Below are 25,895 nucleotides of genomic sequence, written 5' to 3'. Positions count from 1 at the left end.
AGAGTAACTGATTTTTTTTATTGTACTTTCCAGGTGCTCACTGTGGAATGATACCACCTAATTTTTTTCAAAGCATCTGTTCATACTTAATGTTTCAAAATACTTCAATCAGACTGGCACTTAGTGCCACCATAGTTTGATTACAATGTACTAATTGCAGTCAGCCTGAAAACTTCTTGAAAACCTCACTTAGGACAAAATAGAATTGCCTGACTTGTAGCTGGCCTCACCACCAGAGTACATACAACTTTAGTATTAAAAGGAGACACTGAAATCCAACATAGTTATTAGTCTTCCATAACTCATTTCCTAAAGTAAACTGGGAAAAACTGTTCCACGCACTTTTTTTTAGATGTGGAAAGAGAGGAAGGCAACCTCAAACAGCTGAATCATAAGACATGGTAGAATGCATATTTTATGTAACACTTATAGCATTATTGTGGACCTATTGGGTTCTCTTGTTATAATTACCAGTTTCTACCTGACCCTATGCCTGTGAGAACTTCTTTCCTGTCAGTCTCCCTCTCCATACAACTTTAATAATTCTTAAATAAAATGAAATGGAAAACTAGGATGCTGCCAAGCAAACAGTTAGCTTCTAACATAACCTGTATTTCCAAGAATGCTTCTAGACTTTACTTAGAGCCCGGGAGCCATCCTTGGGAAATAAAAATAAAAATGATGGATGGCTTTTACCCAGATACTTTATTTGGAAACCTGTGGACTTGTCTAGAAAAAAACATATGCAAACATACCCAAAAAGAAAGAAGAGGTATGTAAATGGGGGTGAGGTGGGGAGAGAATAAAAGATGGTTGGAGATAACCTCAACAGCATCACCTAATCCAGGGGTCTGCATGATTGGCTCCACCCAGCACAATAGGGATTTTATGAACAGTGAGCCCTGCCCTGGCACTTGTTTTGTAAGAACAGTGAACTTGTTCTTAAAATTAAAGAAATTGTTTTTTGTGCCCTGCAACTTAAGCCTCCAGTGGCATTTACAATATTATAGAAATCTGATTTTACTAGTGATTGTTATTTTATCATGCAAACTTTACAATACTATGCACTTTATTTACTAAGTCTCTAAAATATTCTGGCCAGCTGGGGACTGTTTCTGCATCCTGAGGTGGCTATGAATAAATGAGCCCATCTGCCTAAATGTCTCACAACACTTTTTAACACTGGGAATTACAGAGAAGATTCTGCAGAAATATGCTGGGAAAGATTCAGAAAATTCTAACAACCCTCTTTTCAAAAGGATCCCATAATGTATGTTTTTGTTGTTGTTGTTCTGACTAAAACACAAAAATAAAACCTCTTTCTACCCACAGTTCCATAGATGGCTAATATCAGATGAAAGCTCTTACTGAGTCATGAAATGAAACAAGTACCATCAGTCATAGTAAGGAAATAATGCAAAAATATGCAAGTCATCATAATTTATAGAGCTCACCTGGAAGAAGTATTTAGACATTTTACCTATTATCAACATGGTTACCACATTGTAAAACATTTATTATTCCGTTATTAGCTATTTTACACTGGGTTACAGTTCTTTGGCCCATTATTTTTCCTCAGAAATACTCTGAAATTAGTCTTTAAAAAGACACTCAATGGCATCTCAACATCTGCTGCAAATTAAAGCAAACCAGGGAAGATTTCAATACAATGTTTAATGTCTGCAATTTATTATATACATAACTTGTTTCAGACTGTATTTGGTGCAAAAGCATAGAGTTTAATTGTACCAGAAAAAAGTTATGCTTAACAGTTTTTACCTGAATTGTCACACTGGGTTGAACGCAATAACCTTAACAAAAACCTAAGATGGACAAACTCTAAAAGTATCCTCAGTTATATGCTAACACTTGATTGTATCACTCTGACTCAACAAAATAAATAGAAGTCCAAACATAGTTATCAGAAGTTATTTACTTAGTCTCTTTAGGACTGTATTTTCTTTCCAGTGTTTTGGTCTCCTGCTGTGTATTATAGAAATGTACTTTAGCTATAAAGGTAATTAAAGTTACATAATGAAAAAGCCAAATAACTAGTTATATGAGATTAAAAAATGGGAGCTTATAAAAAATAAGTTTTATACATTTTTAAAAGATTCTGTTTTAGAGAGATCAAAATTATTTACTAGGGCTTTTCACGATGCACATTGCTCTGTTTTCTGGTAATTTTCTGCTGTAAAAAGTGTAAGTACAACTGAAATATATAGAAGACAACTATAAAATGAAGTCTTCATAAATACAAAGTGCCCTTAAGTTTTATTTAATAATTTTAATAAACACTAACTAGTTGTGCAAAGCAATGCCTGGAAGGACTTGATGTAAAACTACTTTATTTCATATTATCAAGCTGCAACACGGCATCTTTGACAGCAGAATTAACTCTATTTTTTTTCTTCCTACATTCATAGAAAGGTTATATATGTAAAAAAAAGGCACATCTTCCAATCATTGATCAAAATCTGCAGTTCATGCTAGTTTTCTTAACACAACCTATTAGATCACACAGAATAGATGGTATTTAAATCTTCCTGCTAATGACTTCTATCAGCTGAAATGGGAGGGCTGCATTCAACCCCTTCATAGCCCCTAAAATCAGTGTTGGGAGAGATTCCAGAGAGATTGTGGGAACACAGGGGGAGTTGCTTAGGGAAGGGGTGGAAAATTATCTCATATTTAATATCATGAAATGATATATGCCAGTTGTTCCCTTTTGCATTTTTATATATCTTAAGAGAAACCTTTTGTATTCTACTTCCCTTACAAATTCACTAGCCAAATTCTTCATTTTCATACAAGTTTTTTTCATTGCTGCAATCTTATGACTCTTGGTGGTTATATGTGGTAAAGTAGTTTTAAAAACTTTTCCTAAAGCAAAATAATGCAAATAGACAATTTAACTAAAGAGAACATACAATTATGAGATGCTATCTTTGGAATGCAAGATAACTTTGACATACTATATCTAATGTAAATTTTAGTAAGCTATATACTTACTAAAAGCAATAAATAATATAAAAATGAAGAGATCTATACAGATTATCTTCCAGTTAGATTATCTTCCAGTTATCTTCTACATGACAAACAACACCCAAATATTTAAAAATACAGTAGTCTTGAATTAAACTTGCAAGTAGCAGTCAAAGCATGCAGTGTGTGTTAGGGAGACTCTTGTCAAAATTTTGAACTGGACACAAGTCTGTCATTACAAGTTCTTTGCTAAGTCAGAGGTTTGTTGAGGACATCATCTACACAGATATCAGAGACGCGCTGAGGTGGATTTCAATACTTCCACATTCAAATTATAAAATGAACAGTAACTTGGTCATGTTTCCAACAGTCATTATCTTGGATAAAAAGATACATGAGTGCATCTGCACAAAATAGTTTTTTATAATACATATACAGTTCTGTAAAAATAGCACTAGTGATCACAGTAAACCTTAAATTAAGACATCCTGTTCTGCATGCTAATTACAGCAATTGCTAATCTATTTCATTTCAGCAAATACAATGCCTTACTTAATTGAGAAAATAATGGTTTTATAAACAAAAATATCCATTATTTTCTTTACATTAATTCTGACGTTTGACTTCTACTTTGTCATATTTTAATAGCTGAATTCATCCTTTCCTGATACTTATAAAGATTTTATCTCTGTGATTACTCTTTAGTACATTCTCTGCCAGAATATTCAATGTCCAACTCTGTGTGTTATCTAAATAGGCTTAACTTTTAGAAGAAATTTTCTTGGTAGGGTTGCATGATGTGTTTTAAGAACTATTTAGACTATTTTTATTTTCAGTGACTGCATTTTCCATAAAGTCTTTAGGAATTAAAAAAAATATTGAACTGGATATTTATATATTGAACTGAAACTCCACAGCACAGTTTTTATAGAACAGAATGATCTGAGTATCTCCGGCAAGCATGAAATGAACATGTTTGTTACTGTGCATAGCTTGAAATCAGCTTGTAACCAAAAATTTTAAAAAGGCAAAACCACCACTTGGCAAATCATAAAATATTAGAAAATTTTTCAGCAACCTTGTTAAATAGTTACACAAAGCAACTATAAAGATGCTTATATTTACTGGAACACAGATTGAATCTGAATGAATATAGAAATAAACTAGCTGCAATATATACTGGGAGGCTTTGCATTTTTATAGAGCACTCACTTAACCTAAGAAACCTAAATATTTACAAAGATATTTCCAAACGCAATTAAATCAAAGTAATAGAAGTGATTTATAAACCACTGCAAATTAATCTTTTCCAAAATGATTAATTATGATGACTGGCAATGAAGTTTCAGCCCCAAGGATGCAAACAAACCATTTGGTCCCATTTCTTACGAAAATAATGTCTGAATGCCACTAAGAGACCATATTAATTTTCTGCACTGCAAGAGAGAAAATAATTAGCAGGCTAGACTTTCAGTGATACTTCAACCCGATGCCCACAGAACTAGAAGGGTTCTGAATTCAAGACTGGGGAGAAGTAGCCTTGCACTGAGGGTCAGCAACACCTCTTTTCAAGGGGGTGGGAGGAGATTCACATTGGCAGGCATGTTGTTGCTGCCTCATTTCTTCATACTGTTTGTTGCTACGTATTTATTCCATGACAGTTATTTGCAGGGAGCAGTATCTTTCTGCCAACTTGTGATGTCAAAGCTTCATATTATTAGTTTTTCACATAATCTTGTCAAACAGGAATCAGAAAACATTAATATTGCTTTCAACACCATCAGCAGCTACATTTTAAATCTGTGCTTTATGTGAACAGAAAAAGTGACTTAAGAATCTTGACTCAGGACACAACTTCTTTTGAAAGATAAAAAACATGAACATTTTTTCTATTTTGTAGAATGAAAACAGACTGGCATATTGTTATTTGGGCCCACTTGTTGCAAGCCAGTGCATAGTCAATCAGCAGTCTGCTGGCATCCTTGAACTACTTTAAATGGTAGTATAATTTGCATTTTTATTCCAACTAGTATCCTCCATTAGTGCATTAATTGTGTTGCAGAAAAGAAAACTTGGCAGTTATTAAAGGTCAATATTTGAGTGCCAAACTAAATATCATCATTTTGGATCCAGAGTTGCCTCTCTGTGAGCACAGGAAAACCATTTCTGTTCATGATAGGAATTGGGTTCCAACAAAAACTTTCCCCTGAAGGAAAAGGACAGACCAACATTTTCCTCCAATTTCCCCGTTTGGAACAGTCCCAGTAACCAATTCCCATCCTGTCCTGGAGAATACCCCAGCCTCCCCCAACAGTGTGGGAGGTGGTGTTGAGCTGCAGAGGAAAAGCAGAAAAAGAAAATCATATCCCAACTTTTCCTTCTCCAGGGCCTGCAAAACATTGCACAGTAAAATCTGGCACCAAGTCCTTATTTCTACTTGTCCATCTTCTACATGATTTCTTACTCTTTCATATGCAAGTACAACTAAAGCTAAACTTTGGAACAAATAGGAGAGTAACAGAAAACCAAGCTGTGGCAAACTGGTTAGCGTGTTCTCAACTTCTTTGTTTGCTTCCTGTGTTTCAATTCCTCCTCTTCACGTTTCAACTCTTCTAGATCTTCTTGCATTCCAAGCCTCAAGCTGGAAAATAAAGTTTTAGTCACAATAAAATTTAATTAAAAAAAACAAAACCCTGAAAACCAACCATAGGTTCCAAAACATTTTTACCAAAATGAGTTCCAAGCAACAACTCTTTTTTATTATGATTGCTAGTTTGCCTGCATGTCTGAATAAGGTTTTTTCATTCTATGAAAGAAGTTACTTTTTCTGGAACGAAGCCAATATTTGAATATGATATAATGAAGTTGCTAAAAACAGTGAGATAGAAAAGATGGTTCTTGTTTATGAATTGGGGAACGATGTTTTATATAACAAAATAAATGGACACAATTCTGATGCCAGAATAATATTCAGAAAAGAGAGGAACAGTTCACACTGCTGACCTAAAAACGACTAATTTCTAACAGAGCAATATTAAGGGTAGTGACTACAGAAATATAGTACTGTTACTACTAGAACAGACCCTGATATCACTTCTTTTTGCTCTTAGCAATTTGCTGCCCAAAGACTCCTCTCTAACTCCCGCCCACTCAGATCATCCCATGAAAATTCAGTAACAAAATGTGGTAATTTGGTGCCTTGATCTTTGGTCACCTTTTTTATTGTTACAATAATGAGCAAAATATGTGCCTTCATTAAGCTTCACCTCCCAACCTCTCCAAAAGGTCAAAGAAAGTCACTGTGCCACCACATCCCTTGTGGGCCTCAGAAGTTGAAAAATAATGCGTACCCCAAACACTAAAAGGTTGCCCACCAGTGTCTTATATCAAGTGTAGGCAACTATGGCATGGACTATATTGCAAAATGGTTGGAGTGATAAAGATTAAAATAAGGAATAATATATTTAATTTCATAATAAATTTCCCATTCTACATGCGCAGAACATTCACCCGTTCTGAACAAGAGACTTTCCCTCACCCACAACAACTACTTGCAGACATCTGATTTCCTACAACAGAAAAGCAATGGCTTGCCACTGACATTACTGGGAAGGAGACTGGAAGTCTATTCACTCATTCGTGAAAGTAATCGCCATTTCCTCTTATTACGATTGTGAAGTATCAGTGTTTCATGATGGATATTCTGATCAGGTGACTGAATGAGTGGGTGAGGATCATTTACTCTAGGAAGAGAAATGCACCACTCAAGGTAGGCAGAGGCACTGCTTTTATTCTATTTCCCTTCATCCTGCAGTTTCTTCCAGTTTCTTGATCTCTGAAAGCAAATGACAGAGCATCTACCAACAGGGACAAGAAGTAGGAAGCAGCTGAAGCAGTAAAGGAAGAGAGTTGGAAAGGAGTGATTCCTTTCTGCCAATCCTGAATTGCCACACTACTCCTTGTTTCTTGCTGGTGAAAACAGATACGGGATGATGAGGTGGATAGATGGGAGGCAGGCTGCAGAAGAGAGGAGGAGTGGCACCAGGTGGCAAGAAAGTGCAGAGAGGAAATCAGACAGGTGGCAGAGGAAGGTGAAATGTAGCAGGAACGAGTGAGCAAGCAAGCAGCAGAACGATGGTAAAGGTAGACTGACTGGATGAAAGAGACAAAGGAGATGGGCACTCTTATGTAATCTTGTATTAGCTGATGAAAAGTTATTATTATCCGGAAGCTTCAGTTGGTCCAAAATGCGGCTGTGCGAACAGTGATGAGTGCTCCAAGATCAGCACACATAACACCTTTACTGCGTGAGCTGCATTGGGTTCCAGTTTGCTTCCGGGTCCAATTCAAGGTGTTGGCTATCACCTTTAAAGCCCTACATGGCATGGGGCCAGGTTACCTGAGGGACCGTCTCATCCCCATAACATTGACCTGCCCCACCCGATCATGCAGAGGGGGCATGTTGAGGACCCCGTCTGTAAGAGAATTTCATCTGGCGGGGTCCAGGAGGTGAGCCTTCTATGCAGTGGCGCCTACCACCCGAGGTGAGGCAGGCCCCTTCGCTCCCGACCTTCCGGAAGGGTTTGAAGACCTGGTTCTGCCGCCTCGCCTGGGATGGGGAGGGCAATAGCTCTTCCTGGGGGTGGCTGGTGATGTAGAGTTCTCCCTACTGAATGGAAATCTCCCACTTGGATTCCATATTTAAATTTATTTATTATTTTAGTTTTGTAGGTGTTGACTTGATGATTTTATGATGTTGAGGTTTTAAGGTGAATTTTATTGTAAACGACCCAGAGTTTACAATAAAGGGAGATGGGTGGTGATAGAAATGTGAATAAATAAATAAATTATTGATCTATAAAATGACAAATATATTGTAATTACTGTTTTGGCATTGAAGCTCTATATAATTTTACATAACAAGACATGAAAAAAATCAGTTAAGCTGATTAGTATTTAGAATTATTTTAACTGAAGCTTTCATTTTCAATGCAGGACTTAAAAAAACATAAGAGTGAATTAGATAATTTTAATCTTTACCTTCTGGCTTCCTCTTTTTGCTGTTCTTTCCAACTACTTTCCATGTAACGTAAGGCATAATCACTTTCATCTCTGTATCTGAAAAAAAAGAAGTTAAATGCAATGATGTTTATCTAGCAGAATTACTTTGCCTTGAAGAATACTGGAATTTCTTGGACTGCAGGGTTCTTGGGAGCAGATTTGGAGCACGCATAATAGAAAGGAGAGGAAGGAGAGGGAAAGGAAGCCCTGTTGCATACGTGGCTTTCTTTATGTAACAGTGAACATCATGCTATGTAATCAATATTAATTAGTTATTATTAATTGCAATACATATTTAGAACTAGAACTGTATATATTTAAATAAAATAGAAACATGCCAATTAATGTTATAATTGCAGGGCTATACTAAGCCAGTTTTAAGCCACAATGTAGTTAACTATGCTTTTCCAATAGCAAGCAAATAAGCATCTTGTCCTTACAGTACAACAATCTCTTTCCTTTCTACTAGGAAATAAAATATTATTGCAAGCCAAATTATATTCCCTGAACCTTCTGTCTGACTTGTAGTTTTGAAAATAGGCCTTCACTCAGTACATCACACACAGGAGCTATTGATAATTTTAGCAGAAACACAATTCTCCTGTACAGTTGTTGCAGGCAAAATGGTGCAATGGTGTCAGTTCAAAAACCCGAGAGTTCTTTTTCAAAAATATTTTAAATCTTTTCATCTACATTTACAGAAATGTACGTAACATTATGGATTGATATAAGTATACAACAGTAAAATTACGTTAAAGCTTATTTTCTCACTTTGACCGATCATAACCAAATATCTCTCTGATATGTTTAGAGATCTCTTCTTGAGGCTCTCCTTCATCATCAATAAAGTCTTCCATTTCAGAATCATCTTCATCTTCATCTTCAAACTTTCTTTTATAGCTAATAGGTGGAAGAGATGGTCTCGGAAAACCTAGGGCGGAAATTTAAGATGTTACATAGAGACTCTTTCAACTCATCCACTGCCTACTTGCAAGTAAAACACCAGCCCACACCGACAGAGGATGGAATGAGAAAATTGCCCTCCACCCCTGCTCCAGCCGGGTAGCCGGGAAACCCTGCCCCCACCCTGGCTGCTCTTCCTTGTGCCACAGAGACTTAAGGCTTGCTGTTTCTGCTGCCCCGACACGTGTGGAAAGGCTCTTGTGGCTTCAGGGTAGGTACCCCTGGCATGCAGCAACACAGTCTGTCATATGGTTCAGAAGCACCCATTCCGAGCTCTTACTGAAGTCAGCAGAATTTACATCCAAGTCAAGATGCATTAGGCGAGAGCAATGTTTTTCAAACTTGATAACTTTAAGATGTGTGGACTTCAACTCCCAGAATTCCCCAGCCAGCATCTTAAAGCAGTCAGGTTTGAAAAACACTGGGTTAGAGAGTCCTTATTTTGTGGGACAGAATATTTTCGAGGATGCAGTTTCCAACAGTTGCACTGAAGCCATCCATAAATACTTACATACATAGTCAGAAACACAAGCTTTCAAGATACCTTGTGGGGTAATCCCAGGTCTTTGATTAGCAAATGGCCTCATTCCATTCATCTGAGCATTAACCTGTCTCGGAACCAGATTTTTGGATGAGATTGTTTCTGATACAACAGTGCACTTTGGCTTTAGAGTTCCAGCTGAAGTCGTACTTGGCCAACCTGGTCCTGAGCTGCTACCCCTTCCCAGTCCAGTGTTTACAACGGCATTTGGCCGACCAGGTCCTACGCGTTGGCTACTGCCTAAACATACGGGTCCTGAAGTGATGCTTGGTCGACCAGATCCCACACTTAAGCTACTGCCGGCAAGTCTAGGTCCTGTGCTTGAGCTACTGCTTCGCTGTCCTTGTCCTGAGCTGTTTTCTGACCTCCTGGGTCCCATGCCATGTGATCCATGCCCAGTAATCGAACTGCTGCTTGGCTGCCTGGGGCCTGCATTCAAGCTGCTCTTTGATTGTGCAAGAGGTCCTCCTGTAACTGAATTGTTACTTCCTTGCTTGGAACTGGAATTTTTATAACTTTCTTGCTGGGTAGAAGCCACACTAATTGATTTTGTATGGATGCTATTTTTTTTCAGACTAGGTTCTTTACTAGATGATTGTCTGAGAGTTCCATTTGCAGCTGTTTTCAAGACTACAGCATGGGACTTAGATCCATTTTTTCCTCCTCCACTGGGTGCAGGTTTAATATGACTATTGTTAGGAGGGCTTTTTAAAGACCCTTTGGGTGCAGATTTTGTTTTTTCAGTGTGGCTTGGCTTGGAACAAGATGCCAACTTTGAAGGCTTTTCACTTAAAACCAGTCCTTTGGATTTTTTATCATTATTTTGTGAGGGAATGCTTCCTTTAGAAAAGGAGGGTTTGTCTGTTGAATGCTTGCTAAATTTAGCATTTACTAAATCCCTCTGTGAAATTTCTTTTTTGGAAGAACCTGATGCAGTTGTGTGTTTCATTTCTTTCTCTGATTTCTTTTCTTTAAGTATAACCCCTTTTCTGTTTCTCTTCTCTAAGTAGTCTCGCTCTCTTAATTCTTCTGCGGTCATTGGTCTTTCTTCAGTCTTTTTTACAACTTTTATTTCAACTGGTTCATACTGTTTTTTTTCAGCCAGCTTTAGAAGATCACTAAAATTCATTGCTGGAGGTGCACTTTTGGGTAGCACCCTTGGTTTTTCTGAAAATTTGGATGGTTTTTCTTCACTCTCTTCTGATTCCGGCTCAGATTCCGACTGATCATAAGATACTTGATTCATTTCATCCTGTGCCCTGCATTCGGTGCTATTTTCATGACTTTTCCTCTTTCTGGGCTTCTCCTCAATAGGAATGCCGTTATAGCCACAAAAATTGTCCTTTGTGCGTGAAGCCATAGCTCTGGCTTTTCGGTCATGTTTCAGTTCCACACGCTTAGCCAGCAGTTGTTCTTTTCTTCTTTTTTCCAAAAGAACTATAAAGAAGAAAAGCTTTAATATATCAAAAAGGCTCTGTATTTTGAAATATATAAGCTGCAGACTATAGTAATTCCTATACAGCTCAGGCTAAGAATTTACATTCTAACTATATATTATCTAAAGTAACACAATGCAGACTCAGCTTAAAAGCATACAGTGGGAAATAACACCACGGACTTTAACTGAAACCTCTCTTTACATAAGAGGGCTGGTAACTAAAAAACCTGCGCAGCATGCCCAAGAAGCATGGGTTTCAATTAGGCAGGAACTTCTCACTCTACTTTGAAACTGAGAGGAATATTCAAGAACAGTTTTGTGATCAGACATGGGAGGACCTGCTGGTCTTAGCAAGTAGCTCTTTGTAAGACAGCAAAAGAAACCAGTATTGTTCTTTTTTCAAAATAGCTTTTGTGCTTTTAACTGTACACTATCAAAACTACTTATCAGCCTGCATGAAGCTAACTTCTAATTACTTGTATAGAGATGTAAAACTGAAACAATAAAAAATGTCAGTTTTGCTGCTGCTTTTGTCTGATTCAGGATGACACTGAATATCCCAAACTAAGGGAAGCATGGCAACGGTCTTCAAAAGGAAGGCAGAAAAATGTTATTCTCAAGAATAACTAATAATAGTCTCTATGGAAAAAAAGATACTGAATGATACCCTTTTTCTTCTGTTCCTCTTCTTGCCTTTTGAGAAAAGCTTGCACAGCTGCTGACTGAACACCTTTAACTTTTGGATCCTTTTTGGGAGGGCCAACTGCCAAACTGTACCTTTTCTGCAAAGAAAAAAAAGTTTCACATAAATAACAAATATGAGCTTATTGAGCAACTGATTTCAGCTACATCTAAGAGGATTAGCAGCATGCAAAAGTTTCTTCCTGCATTAGAGCAGGAATTATTTTATTAAGAAAAAACCACAGTACAAATGTGATGTATAGACTAACCAAAGAAAAATTAGATCCAGCTCAGTTTATCTCATCTTCTTTATATGGAATCTAAGAGATTTTCAAAGACAGTGTAGTAAGCTAAACCAGAAAGAAATGTAGCATGACAAATAAGTAGGGACATTATTTTGATCTGAATGTAACTAATACAAGTGACTGAGTAACTTTCTGAAGGGTTTGGGATCTTATCAAGAAGGGAAAGAAAGTTCCCTTAAAAAGATCAAACACACTGGGAAAAGAAAAGAAGCACCACTCATAGCTCTTTCAAACAGGTTCTTCTGAATGTTTAAACCAAAAATGAGACATTGGGGACATGAAAGTAATAGAGAAGAATCAAATAAGAAAAACATTTGAGCAGGTACGATTTGTGCTGGTGAAAGGTTGTAAAGTGTAAGCTTTTCTACGCTCTAGTTCAAAATATGAAATTTCAATAAAATAACCCCCTCCTCGTGCACGCATTGCTTGGGGCAACAACTGCTTCTGACTGACAAAATGCTGTGGTGCTATATAACGTTTTACTAAAATTAAGTTAGAACAATTGAAGATTATTCAAAACATTAAAAGAATCATTTTAAAATAAACCATGGCTTTCTTGGATATACTCAGCTGTACACTGATAGAGCATCTATTGTTTTAGATTAAAATCTTAGGTGTATTGATCTATCAACTTACTTCCTAATATTGGGTATATTAAGTTCTAATCAGTTAGGCACAATGAGTGGTCATAACCCATAGTCTCATATACCTCCCCCACCCCGCACCTTTTACTGATATGCAAAGGGATGGATGAAAAAATATCTTATTATTTTTGGTAAATCTTCATTTGATATTTTGAAAGAACTCAGAAAACTATGGGTGGCTCAAGACAGAGTTTGTGCACAAATCAAGCCTGAAAGCTGGTGGAAAGTGAGAAGAGGTTTATGATACATCTGAAAAATCTAAGTGGAACCAGTCCCATATAAATGTGCATTGCAGTAGTTTGTGGAAACTAAGTAATAAGTGACATAACTACAGAAGTACCAAAATTGGATTATCTAATCTGCAATCCACAGCTTTAAAAAGGGATATTCAAAAATCCACTTTTTAAAGAGCTGAATTACATACTACATGCCTTAAAATATAGGTTCAGAAATAATTTAACGATGTTAAATTAGTATTAATCTTTTCTCTTACAAGCATGGCAGAAATATTTTAAAATTTCATCCTCTCCATACTAAGAGTGAAAATAGCACCTGGTTTCAGATCTTTCATAAGCCATCCAACTGAGTAGAGTGAAGAAAGCTCTCAACCCTGGCTGAGCCAGCTTCATATTCCAAATAATCAGAGCATACTACGCTACAATGAGTCTGTTCATGAATATAACATACCCTTATTTCAGGATTTCTAATCTGCTTTATAAAAAGAAGTACCAATATTACAACACAACCGTTAAAATACTTATTTTACTCAGTTTAATTCACTTAGACTCTATACTATTATTATAAAATAACAAGGACTGCTTTCTAAATATACTTAACAAACACACCCATGTATATTAAATCCTGAGATATCTGTAGTAATAGCTGGACTATTATTATTACTGAACTATCAGTAAAACAGTACTAGCCTACTAACTTCTTCAGTTTAAAAACAGCTAATTATTTCTTAGAAGCTTTTCCCAAGGGACATGAACTAATAGGTCGACAATTTTAATGACACATGATGCAATAGTATTATTGTTTTTGCTTATATAAATTATCAAATAGTTATCACCTAACATATCTTTCTTAGAAAGCTGAACAATTTCAAACTCTTTCTCTTATTTCTTCACAATGTTTCAAATTGGCCTCCAATGCAACATATACAGTTTATACTATTCTATTCATGATTATAAAATTAATGAGATGGTTCCCACAGCTATGAAAGGAGTTTCCCTCCAGTTGAAGAAAATTTTCTATTGGAAAAGAACTTCCCCCAACAGAGGAAAGGAAGCTTTGGATCCAGCCCATGCTGCCTAGTATTTGGAAATATCCACCAGCATTGCTATCCTGTAAGAAGAATGCACCGTCCAAAATCAACATTAAAGCTCAAATTTTAATTAATGTTCCACATTATATATTTGATAATGTGGAGCTTTCTTTATGAATACTTTAGGAATAGGATTTAATTAATTACATTTTTATTGTATTTATTTCTCCATTAACTGTTTGAAGAAATCTTGCTCAAATCATACTGGGAATATATAGACAAAATAAATGTTTTGCTGACAATGAGTTAAAATAAAAAGGGAATGTCTTTTTACATATACATCCTCTGTTGAATCTTAAGAGTAGTTTTTTATTCAGCATACGCTGAAACGTATCTTGTGTCCAGGAGGACTCAAAGATAGTAAGTCACAGTGCTCTGTTTCAAACCTGCAGGAGGGACTAAATTCTCAATCCTTCTGAAGCCATTTAATTAATACAGAGCTACAAATGAATTGTTCAAAGAAATGTGAAAAAGAGATTATATTATTTATATTACTTGATGGTATCTGTGGGAACAATCTCCCATGTTATTCCATAGAAACTGATGATCGCATATAATAATGGTTTTGTTGGGTATATGGATAGTTAAGGAAGCTATTTTTAAATGTGTAATGGCTATGTGCACTGAATAAAGTTTTAGGTGACTGAGCTAAGACTACTGAGACTATATTTCCTGTTCAATTATCTTTGATATGGAATTCATCAGGGACTAAAATCCTGAAAATCGTAATGGAAGTGAAGTATGAGTAAAGCCTGGGATTTTTAAAAAAAATGAATGAAAAGAATGTACTTAAGTACATTATATTTATGATGCTAAGAAACATTTATCCTACTAAGTACACACATTTGTTTTGTCAACCCTTGACAAAATGGTCAATTGCTAAGTATGACAGGAGTTGTAAAAAGATTTGAAATACACATTTGTTTATTTTTTGTAATACATCATTTTTACTGTGTTAGTTGTTTAAAGAAATTGTACTAGCCATTCACTGAACTTTGGAGAAAATAGGTAACCTCATTGTCAATAAAAACAAAAAGTGAAGACAATTGACCAAACTAAGAAAGTTATATTTTCTTGCTGTAGGATTACAAGTAGACCATGGGCTATAGAAACAATAATAGATTTTTCTTCATAACATTTACTCCTAGAAAACAAGTACAACTTTGGCATAATCCACTCTATTGAGAGGCAGCCTCTCAAAGGATCCAGCAAAGCTCTGATTTCCTTTTTCCTCAAGATATGTAATGAAGCAACCAGCACATTTACGCCAAAATCTTCATTCAATGTACACTTCCCCATATGGTCAAGGAAGGATAATTCAAAAGTACTTGACAAAAATAAAGGTTTCCAATTCCCTTTAACAACCTAGCAAAATGACTTCACCTTTATATACTATGAGAAAACTAGATAAGTAGAGTTCTTTTATTTGTCCACATATTTTGAACAGCAGCTAACAAAAAACTGTAGCTAGTTAGTCCATGGCAGACATTAAAAAATGTGTTCAAATTATTTGGAAGGCCATCAGGTTGTCTTCTGCTGTCTTACAGAATCCCTCCATGCACTGGACTGAGCCTAAACTATCTCACTTGTTCTCCATAAATTTGCTAACAGTTTCAAGAAAAACCTGACAACTCTATATTTATATTACATTTTAAAAGCCAGAAAATTCACAAATTTCAGGAGAGTCTTGAAATGTATCCAATTATACTATGCCTTTTAAATTACTACTATATTCCTTAGTTTGCACAGCATTTGAAGTTCCTTTATGTTGCAATACTTTGCCCCAGGAGAGTATCCCAGAGCTAAAAAGTAGTGTGTGTCCACCAGAGGAAAGAGAAAGATCTCACCAATCCCCTCCATCACCAGGCCACTTCTGCAGAAACATAATCCTTTCACTCCCAACCATTAGAGCTATAAAATTAAGAGATGGTCAGAAATCACAGCTTGAATGGGAAGAGAGAAAACAGGATCCAAAGCCCTCTGCTCCTGACTCATGAAATATTTACACTACCACTTCAGCTATTCTAAATTAATAGCTTTTCAATCTAGGTAGGAAAGGAAGGCTGCAAACGTATCTCCATCGTCAGTTCCACTTGTTGGCCCATTGCCAGCATTCTGCCCAATTCTTCGAAACCTCCAACAGAAGAACTTCAAAAGTGGTATGATTCTGTTTAGATTCTACCCATAACTTAACTCTACTTCCTTAATCCCAGATCATTGTTGTCGTTTATTCGTTTAGTCGCTTCCGACTCTTCGTGACTTCATGGACCAGCCCACGCCAGAGCTTCCTGTCAGTCGTCAACACCCCCAGCTCCCCCAGGGACGAGTCCGTCACCTCGAGAATATCATCCATCCACCTTGCCCTTGGTCGGCCCCTCTTCCTTTTGCCTTCCACTCTCCCTAGCATCAACATCTTCTCCAGGCTGTCCTGTCTTCTCATTATGTGGCCAAAGTATTTCAGTTTGGCCTTTAATATCGTTCCTTCAAGTGAGCAGTCTGGCTCAATTTCCTGGAGGATGGATTGGTTTGATCTTCTGGCAGTCCAAGGCACTCTCAGAATTTTCCTCCAACACCACAGTTCAAAAGCATCGATCTTCCTTCTCTCAGCCTTCCTTCTGGTCCAGCTCTCGCAGCCATACGTTACTATGGGGAACACCATTGCTTTAACTATGCGGGCCTTTGTTGTCAGTGTGATGTCTCTGCTCTTAACTATTTTATCGAGATTTGTCATTGCTCTTCTCCCAAGGATTAAGCGTCTTCTGATTTCCTGACTGCAGTCAGCATCTGCAGTAATCTTTGCACCTAGGAATACAAAGTTTTTCACTGCTTCTACATTTTCTCCCTCTATTTGCCAGTTATCAATCAAGCTGGTTGCCATAATCTTGGTTTTTTTGAGGTTTAGCTGCAAGCCAGCTTTTGCACTTTCTTCTTTCACCTTCATCATAAGGCTCCTCAGTTCCTCTTCACTTTCAGCCATCAAAGTGGTATCATCTGCATATCTGAGATTGTTAATGTTTCTTCCAGAGATTTTAACTCCAGCCTTGGATTCCTCAAGCCCAGCATGTCGCATGATGTGTTCTGCGTACAAGTTGAATAGGTAGGGTGAGAGTATACAGCCCTGCCGTACTCCTTTCCCAATCTTAAACCAGTCCGTTGTTCCGTGGTCTGTTCTTACTGTCGCTACCTGGTCGTTATACAGATTCTTCAGGAGGCAGACAAGATGACTTGGTATCCCCATACCACTAAGAACTTGCCACAATTTGTTATGGTCCACACAGTCAAAGGCTTTAGAATAGTCAATAAAACAGAAATGGATGTTTTTCTGAAACTCCCAGGCTTTTTCCATTATCCAGCGGATATTGGCAATTTGGTCCCTAGTTCCTCTGCCTTTTCTAAACCCAGCTTGTACATCTGGCAATTCTCGCTCCATGAACTGAAGTCTACCTTGCAGGATCTTGAGCATTACCTTACTGGCATGTGAAATGAGTGCCACTGTTCGATAGTTTGAACATACTTTAGTGTTCCCCTTTTTTGGTATGGGGATATAAGTTGATTTTTTCCAATCTGATGGCCATTCTTGTGTTTTCCAAATTTGCTGGCATATAGCATGCATTACCTTGACAGCATCATCTTGCAAGATTTTGAACAGTTCAGCTGGGATGCCGTCGTCTCCTGCTGCCTTGTTATTAGCAATGCTTCTTAAGGCCCACTCAACCTCACTCTTCAGGATGTCTGGCTCTAGCTCACTGACCACACCATCAAAGCTATCCCCGATATTATTATCCTTCCTATACAGGTCTTCTGTATATTCTTGCCACCTTTTCTTGATCTCTTCTTCTTCTGTTAGGTCCTTGCCATCTTTGTTTTTGATCATACCCATTTTGGCCTGGAATTTACCTCCAGTGTTTCTAATTTTCTGGAAGAGGTCTCTTGTCCTTCCTATTCTATTGTCTTCTTCCACTTCCGCGCATTGCTTGTTTAAAAATAATTCCTTATCTCTTCTGGCTAACCTCTGGAATTTTGCATTTAATTGGGCATATCTCCCCCTATCACTGTTGCCTTTTGCTTTCCTTCTTTCTTGGGCTACTTCTAGTGTCTCAGCAGACAGCCATTTTGCCTTCTTGGTTTTCTCTTTCTTTGGGATGTATTTTGTTGCCACCTCCTGAACAATGCTGTGAACTTCTGTCCAGAGTTCTTCCGGGACCCTATCTACTAAGTCCAGTCCCTTAAATCTATTCTTCACCTCCACTGCATATTCCTTAGGAATATTAGTGAGCTCATATCTAGCTGATCTGTGGGTCTTCCCTAATCTCTTTAGTCTGATCCTAAATTGTGCAAGAAGAAGTTCGTGATTGGAACTACAGTCAGCTCCAGGTCTTGTTTTTACCGACTGTACAGATGTCCGCCACCTTTGGCTGCAAAGGATGTAGTCAATCTGATTTCGGTGTTGTCCATCTGGTGAAGTCCATGTATAAAGCCGTCTCTTAGGTTGTTGGAAGAGAGTGTTTGTTATGCAGAGTGAATTGTCTTGGCAAAATTCTATCAGCCTATGTCCTGCTTCGTTTTGTTCTCCCAGGCCATACTTACCTGTAATTCCAGGTGTCATTTGACTGCCCACCTTAGCATTCCAGTCTCCTGTGATGAAAATAACATCTCTTTTAGGTGTGTTGTCCAGTAGGTGCTGCAGATCCTCATAGAACTGCTCTACTTCAGCTTCTTCAGCATTTGTGGTTGAGGTGTATATTTGGATCACTGTGATGTTAGATGGCTTGCCCTGAATTCGAATTGAGATCATTCTGTCATTTTTTGGATTGTATCCAAGCACTGCTTTCGCCACTTTACTATTAATTATGAAGGCTACTCCATTTCTTCTGTGGTCCTCTTGTCCACAGTAGTAGATCTGGTGGTCATTTGATGTGAAGTGGCCCATTCCAGTCCATTTCAGTTCACTGACGCCCAAAATGTCTATCTTTAATCTTGACATCTCACCAATAACCACATCCAATTTGCCCTGGCTCATAGATCTTACATTCCAGGTTCCAATGGTTTGTTGATCCTTAGAACATCGGATTCGCCGTTCACCACCAGCACCGTTGGATGCTAGCCGTCCTTTTGGCTTTGAGCTAGCTGCGTCATCACGTCTGGGGCTAGTTGAACTCATCCTCTGTTCCTCCCCAGTAGCATTTTGACCATCTTCCGACCTGGGGGTCTCATCTTCTGATGGTATACCGACATATCTCTGGTTGTACTGATCCATTTAGTTTTCACGGCAAGAATACTGGGGTGGGTTGCCATTACCTTCCCCAGGGATCGCATTTAGTCTGACCTCTCTGTCATGACCTTCCCGTCTTGGGTGGCCCTTCACGGTTTAGCTCATGGCATCATTGAGGTGCTCAAGTTCCAGCACCACGACAAGGTAACGATCCTTTGCTGAAGCCCAGATCATTAGTGTTCAAAATAATAAAAAGGCACTGGAGCTAAATACAATACATATTTCAAAAATATGAATGCACAAGCAAATTTATTATAAAAGATATGATTAAGTGATTGGCAATAAACTCTTGGTTTCCTTTACCATTTACTCAACCATTTTTGCACATAACACATTATCTTGTTTCAAAACAATTTTAAACATTTGCTTCAAAACAATTTTAAAAATTGAGAGAACAATTATGCTGGCTCCTATGAAGAAATCTGTTGATACGCTGCTGTATACAAAGACTTATTGGACTCAAGTGGGCAGTTGGGAAAGAGAGAAGGGAGGGTTTCTTTCCCTTTTTTCCTGTTCTACTTTTATTATTTCCCTCCCATTGTACCCATGGGATTAAAACTATGTAGGCCAGTTCCAGCACAGATGTACATTCCCACTTCCCCCTTTAAAACTGAAGGTGTTTGAATCTTAGTTACTTAATTCAATTTGGACACTGCCTGAATCCAACTGACTCTGGGCAGTTCACAAATAACGTAAAAGCCAAAAACAAGATGGGATCCAGGCACAATATACAAACAGAAAGTAAGAACAACAAATGTGCCCAAGGGCCCCCATTTGTCTCACCCCAAGGCCTGGGAGAACAGCCAAGTCTTCAAGGTCAACAGAGTGGGAGTCACATGGATTTAAGGGGAGATTTCATTCCAAAGGGCAGGCACAACAGAGAAGGCACACTTCCTAAGTCCTGACAGATGGCATTCTTTAATAGAAGGGTCCCAGAGTGTGCCAGCTCTGCAGGCACATACCAGCTGGGTAGAAACCATGGGAGAGAGGCGGTCCCTCAAGTAATCTGGCCCTATGCCACACAGGTCCAAAGCCTTTCCAAACTTGCTTCTAGCAAAGGAGCTCTGATACTGGAAAGATCTCAGACATTTTCAAGGAGACTGGGGACACGGCATCTGAGGTAGATTCTGCTTCTCTGAATGTGGACCTCTTCTTTTGATCTTGGATGATACCACAGTATATTCTTTAAGATACCCCATTACCAAGTCTCTTGGTGGTCCTAAGTACAGCAAGCTTAATAAGGCTAGATTCCTACAATATACAAACTCATAATATGACTTGATTGATTTATGGCTTAACAGGATATATACATCTACCTACTGCAGTTTATTCAAGAAACCATGATAAAAACAAGCCATGGCTTAGTATAATGTGTGAACTCACCATTATCTCATATGTTAGCTTAATAATTCATATTCTGTTTATATAATAACATCAGTTATAATACTTTGCAGGTAACATTTAAAAAGTAGGCCAATTGTCTAAGAAACAAAGAAAAAAGAGCAAAGTTTAGAAAATAATGAGTAACAATAACAGCACTATTTAATATTTCTATTAAAGATATTGAAATAAAGGAGTTATAAGCAAAGCTTTAATGAAAAAGTGAGCTTAGGAGAATCAAAGGAATTATATGCTACTTTAGAAGGAAGCATGTTCTTCATCCCATTCTATGCTTTCCCCATAAAACATTTTAATATATATAGCCTAAAATGATAGAATTAAATTTTAGTCATAAAATAGGCAATCTGAACCGCAGTCCAGACACAGGCTTTCTCAGAACACTCAACAAAACCACTAAAGCTTTCTAACTGAAGCTGAGTATGGCATTCATTGTTCCTTGTTTTGCTAGCAGAGGTATAGAAGACTACTCAGTTCTACCCACAGCATCCTGTTTTTTAAAGGGAAAAATCCAATATATCCTAATGCTGGTTTGTGCCCTGAATGCTGTAGATGAATTCCATAGCATAACCATACATCTGTAAGCCAAATGATAAAGAAAGTCACAACTTGGTTACCATATGCTAGAATTTCTTGAGTTTCAGGGCTGTAATTCAGCTATGTGAAGTACAGTAAACATGTGCATGCATAGAAAGGCAAGTAAAGTTTGAAAGAATGCAGAAACATCTGCCTGTTTATTATTCATTATGTACTCTGTTTAGTATAACTGGATATACATTTAAGTCAGATGGAGTAAAAAAACTTGTATCAAATACACTTAGCTCAAGCGCAATTAAGACAGAAAAATAAATGCAAATAATCAGCTCTTTTTCTTATTTAATTCTCTCTCCCTCCTTTCAAAGGTATTTCTGAAGCCAATTCAAGAAATCCAGTATCCCTCTAGTTGGCAACAAACGTATTTCTGAAGCCAATTCAAAAAAATCCAATGTTTCTTCTGAAATCCAAAGTAATGTACGTATTCAGGAGAAAGTTATTTTTCACTTCATTAACCTCCCACCCTCGCCCTGAACGCAGCTTTCTAGGGCTAAAACAGCACTGCTGGGTGTAGGATTCTCTCAGGATCTCGAGATCCAAGGGGAAAAATATCTTCCGAACACTTCCTCCAGACACCTCGCCAAACAGGCAGCTGAATGAGCAGCAGATGACGGTCTGGTCTGTAATCATGCTGCAACGCCTGGGCGGATAGGCTACCGTGAGGGATGGCGAGTAACTCCTCCAACGCGTTGGACCCGGGGCCGCTTAGGTAAAGGGCCAGCGCGTCCGGAAAGGAAGAGTCGGGCAACAGCTGGCGTCCACGTCAATCCCAGCCCTCCGCATTCCCCTCTCCACCTCCCTCCCTTCTTTCCTCTCACCGGCGCGGCACTCAGTTCCTGCTGTTCCGAGGCCCTCAAGAGGATTTCGCGGAAATCCATGATGGGCTCCGCGGCTCTTTCCCCGCAAGGCGCTCGGGCCAGCGGGGAGCGCCCCTCAACTCTCCTCTCGCCTCTCCGCAGCCTCGCTCCTCGCCCAGCTGACGAAAAAAGTTGCTCGCAAAGCCCCCGCCCACCCTCACTTCCGGCCCCCCGGCACTCTCCCTACTCTTTATATCACCTCGGAATCTTCGACCGACTTTTTAGACAAACGTCACTTCCGTTACTCACGCCATACGCGAGCACGCAGGCACGCGCCCACCCTTTCCCGGAAAAAAAGTAGCCCTGTACGTCACGTGACCGAGCTTCTCATAAAGGCGGCCGGAGTGGCAGGTCTCTCGTGTGTTTGGGTTGTTAGCTCTGAATGTTTGGTTGCCTTTGTCCGGGGAGGGGAGAAGTCGCTTTGCGGTTTTCTTGAGGGCTGGACTGTAGCTGTACGTGTTGAGGCTGGGTGCTTTTGCTGTGGTCTGCCCTGCGCTTAGAAGCTACGCAGCGTCGGGCCGGATTGGTCTTAGTGCTGCGTGTACGCTAGACGGGGGATCACGATACATCCATGAAGAACGGAATAGGGAGCTATGCTCGTTCTGCTGCAATTGCGTGGATGTGTCAGGGTAGTCGCTAGAGGTTGAAACTCAAGGCTGTCACTTTGGTCTGGCTTTTTGTGTTTTATCTACCATGAATTCATTCACTTTTTACCATGCATATATGTTGAAGTAGAAATTATTGTTATATTTTTATCCTGCCTTTTTATGTATAACTCAAGGTGGTGAACATACCCGATACTCCTTCCTTCTTCTATTTTCCCCACAACAACAACCCTGTGAGGTGGGTTGGGCTGAGAGAGAGGGAGTGGCCCAAGGTCACCCAGCCGGCTTTCTGGCCTCAGGGGGGACTAGAACTCTGTCTCCTGGTTTCTTTGCCAGGTCCTTCACCACTAGACCAAACTGGCTCTTCAGACATCTTGATAAGAGTGACTGACCTTATTTTTATTTGTAACATGCTCCAAACTATGGAATTACTGTATTTTCACATTTTCTTTTCCATGTGAAAGTGTCTCTGATGTATCAATAAATAGGCAGTAACAAAGACTATTTTCTGGCCTTCCTGGTTTGCACTTAACATATAACAGTCTGAGTTTTGGGTTTTCTGTTCTTCTGATACAGTTATGAAGGAGAGATAGAAAACTTGTTTCTTTGTCTTGGTCTTGTGGTAGGAATGGCTAACTATGGTTCATTGCAACAAGTGAAGTTTTGTTTAATTTTCAATTATGTTACGGCTTATTTCAATAAACCACAGTCATAGTATGTTCACTCTTAGATATGAAGAGGAAGTATGATTCATTGAAAATAAAACCAGAAATTTCTAATCTCTTCTTAATAAGTGCTTGGTGGTGATGGGAGTCTGGAACTAGGTTTATACATTTAATACTAAGCTTAAGATGTAGTTTAATATTGTTACAATCAATGGTAATATTGTAACTATCTCAGCTGGTGTTAGCATCTGATTAGTCTTTTCTGGGCTCAGAAGCCAGACAGGGCTAGGCCTGATTATCTTCAGTAGGAGACCTTCAGTGAACACCAAGGCTATAAGCTAGACTGAGAAGTTAAACATTCCAGAAGATGGCAGTGGCAAACCACTTTTGTATTGCTGCCAAGTAAACTACATGGATGTCTCTATGGAAAAAAAAAAGACCAGTTCAGCTTATTTGTTAGATTTATAGAAGGCTTTTCATTTAGGAGCTTAAGGTGTTACAACATTCACTCCTCCAGCTTATCCATACTGCAGTCCTGTGAGGTGAGTTGTCCTGAAAGTCACTGGACCAAAGTTATGCAGTGAGCTTCTGTGGCTGAGGGTGGACGAGAACCTGAGTCTCTGTGATGCCAGTCCAACACGTTAGCACTATGCTACACTGACTAGAAGGAGATTTTACCTTTATATTGTGACCATTGATATTCTAAGGTTCAGCTATCATGAAGTAAAATATTTCAAAGCTTTTTAAGGTCAGTTGTGGTGTTAAGAAAACAATCAGAATTGCATTTAGAGCTGAAGAGAGGAAAACCATGTTAGAAAATGATGTGATCCCTTTTTCTCTTGGCTAGGGGTTGAATTCTGAATTTGCTTTCCATGGACGGAACAGCTCCTTTACCCACAGAAGGCTTCAGATCCTGCAAGGGGTTCCACTGGTAAGATGGAGGAGACAGAGTACTAGTGTAGTGTAGTGGTAGAGATGCTGGACTAGGAGAGATTAGACCCAATTTTTAGTGTAACCTTAGCCACCAAAGTTCATTGGTGTGTTGGGCTTCAGGATTTAGTGACCATGGTATAAACCAGGCGTGTCCAACCCGTGGCCCTGAACAGCTAGTAATGTGGCTCCCAAAATTGTAAACTTTTATCATTATTTTGCAATTTTTTTCATGACTCGATTGCACGGTGCTCGCGCATGGACTGCGTAGGTAGAAACAATGGAACGCTGTGTAGAGGAGGGTGCAGTGCTAATGCCGCTGCTGCCAGCTACACATGGCAGCTTGTGGCAACTTGGCGTTACATATAATATTTCAACCTACCTACACATGTTCTGTGATGACAGATTTATTGTTATTATTAAGTAGACATGTAAGTTTTCTTACTTGATTATTAAACTTTGTTTATATGTTTACCTAACAATTTATGATGGGCTTGTTGTGTTATTTCTTAAAAAATATACAATATTTATTCCTAAATAAATTTATTCCAGCATGGCTTCAATGTCACTTCGACAGAAAACAGAACCCAAAAAAGGAAAGAAAAAGAAAAATCATGGATGAAGGAAGAGTATTCAACAAAAAATGGACAGATGAGTACTTTTTTTGTCGAGAGAAATACTAAGGCACTATGCTTAATTTGTAGGGAAAGTTTTCAAAGACTACAATTTGAAATGGCATTATACAGAAAAACATGCTGCCAAATTCAAAGCGTATCAAGGAATTTGTTGTAAAGACAAATTAGCGGAACTGAAAAAAAATCTGTCTCAGCAATTTTTAAAAAGTCACAACTCAAAAGGACTCTATTATAAAAACTAGTTATTTGGTAGCAAATCTAACTGCAAAAAATTCAAAACCATTTACTGATGGTGAGTTTATTAAGCAATGTATGGAAAGCGTGGCAGATACAATTTGTCCTGATAAAAAAAGTGATTTTTCTAAAATCAGTTTGTCTCACCAGACTATAGCCGGGCGAATTGAAGAAATATTGAAAAGTTTGAAGAGTAAAGTGCTAATTTCAAATTGTATGCTTTGGCGATGGATGAAAGTACTGTTGCTACAGATACAGCTCAACTTGCCATTTTTATTAGAGGTATTGATAACAAATATAATGTCACTGAAGAAATGGCTTCTTTGGTGCCATTAAAAGACACAGCTAAATCTCTTGATTTGTACAAAGCAGTAAAAATGACATTAAAGTGATTTTCTTTAACCATTGTCAACATATCTAGTATATCTACTGATGGCGCCCTGGTGATGGTTGGTAAAATGAGGGATTTACAAAATTGATAGAAGATGATGCAAGTGCTGCTGGCAACTCACGTTTGATGAAGTATCACTGCATTCTACATCAAGAAAATTTAAGTGCGAAAGCTTTAAAGATGGATAATGTCATGCAAATTGTCATAAAAGCAGTGAATTTCATAAGGGCCAAGGGATTGAATCATTGCCACTTCCAGGAGTTCCTTAAAAGTATTGATGCTGATTATGGGGACATCATTTACTTTTCTGAAGTACGGTGGCTAAGTTGGGGTAAAATGCTGAAAAGATTTTATGATTTGCAAAATGAA

General features: G+C 38.3%; 1 protein-coding gene and 1 long non-coding RNA gene across 3 annotated transcripts; one reads left to right on the top strand and one right to left on the bottom strand.

Annotated features, from left to right (window-relative positions):
* Positions 1 to 1,655: 1,655 nt before the first annotated feature.
* Positions 1,656 to 22,190, bottom strand: SPTY2D1 (SPT2 chromatin protein domain containing 1). Of its 2 annotated transcripts, XM_063289372.1 has the most exons (6): positions 22,028 to 22,190; positions 11,656 to 11,770; positions 9,554 to 10,987; positions 8,818 to 8,977; positions 8,026 to 8,103; positions 1,656 to 5,626 (listed from the first exon to the last, which is right to left on the bottom strand). In XM_063289372.1, the coding sequence occupies exons 1-6, from the start codon at positions 22,085 to 22,087 to the stop codon at positions 5,530 to 5,532; spliced, it is 1,944 nt and encodes a 647-aa protein (XP_063145442.1). In that variant the 5' UTR covers positions 22,088 to 22,190; the 3' UTR covers positions 1,656 to 5,529. The 2 variants fall into 2 exon arrangements, with proteins under 2 accessions (XP_063145442.1, XP_063145443.1); XM_063289373.1 differs by lacking the exon at positions 1,656 to 5,626 and having other exon boundaries at positions 8,036 to 8,103; positions 8,798 to 8,977.
* Positions 22,191 to 22,357: 167 nt separating this feature from the next.
* Positions 22,358 to 25,485, top strand: LOC134487527 (uncharacterized). The gene is made up of 3 exons (XR_010066865.1): positions 22,358 to 22,417; positions 24,184 to 24,267; positions 24,819 to 25,485. It is a non-coding gene; the product is annotated as an uncharacterized LOC134487527 (long non-coding RNA).
* Positions 25,486 to 25,895: the final 410 nt, after the last annotated feature.

The sequence above is a fragment of the Candoia aspera genome, chromosome 1 (genome assembly GCF_035149785.1).
Source record: "Candoia aspera isolate rCanAsp1 chromosome 1, rCanAsp1.hap2, whole genome shotgun sequence".
NCBI classification, from domain to species: domain Eukaryota; kingdom Metazoa; phylum Chordata; class Lepidosauria; order Squamata; family Boidae; genus Candoia; species Candoia aspera.
The sequence above is the reverse complement of the archived record's forward strand: the minus strand, read 5'-3'. Positions and strand labels throughout refer to the sequence as shown.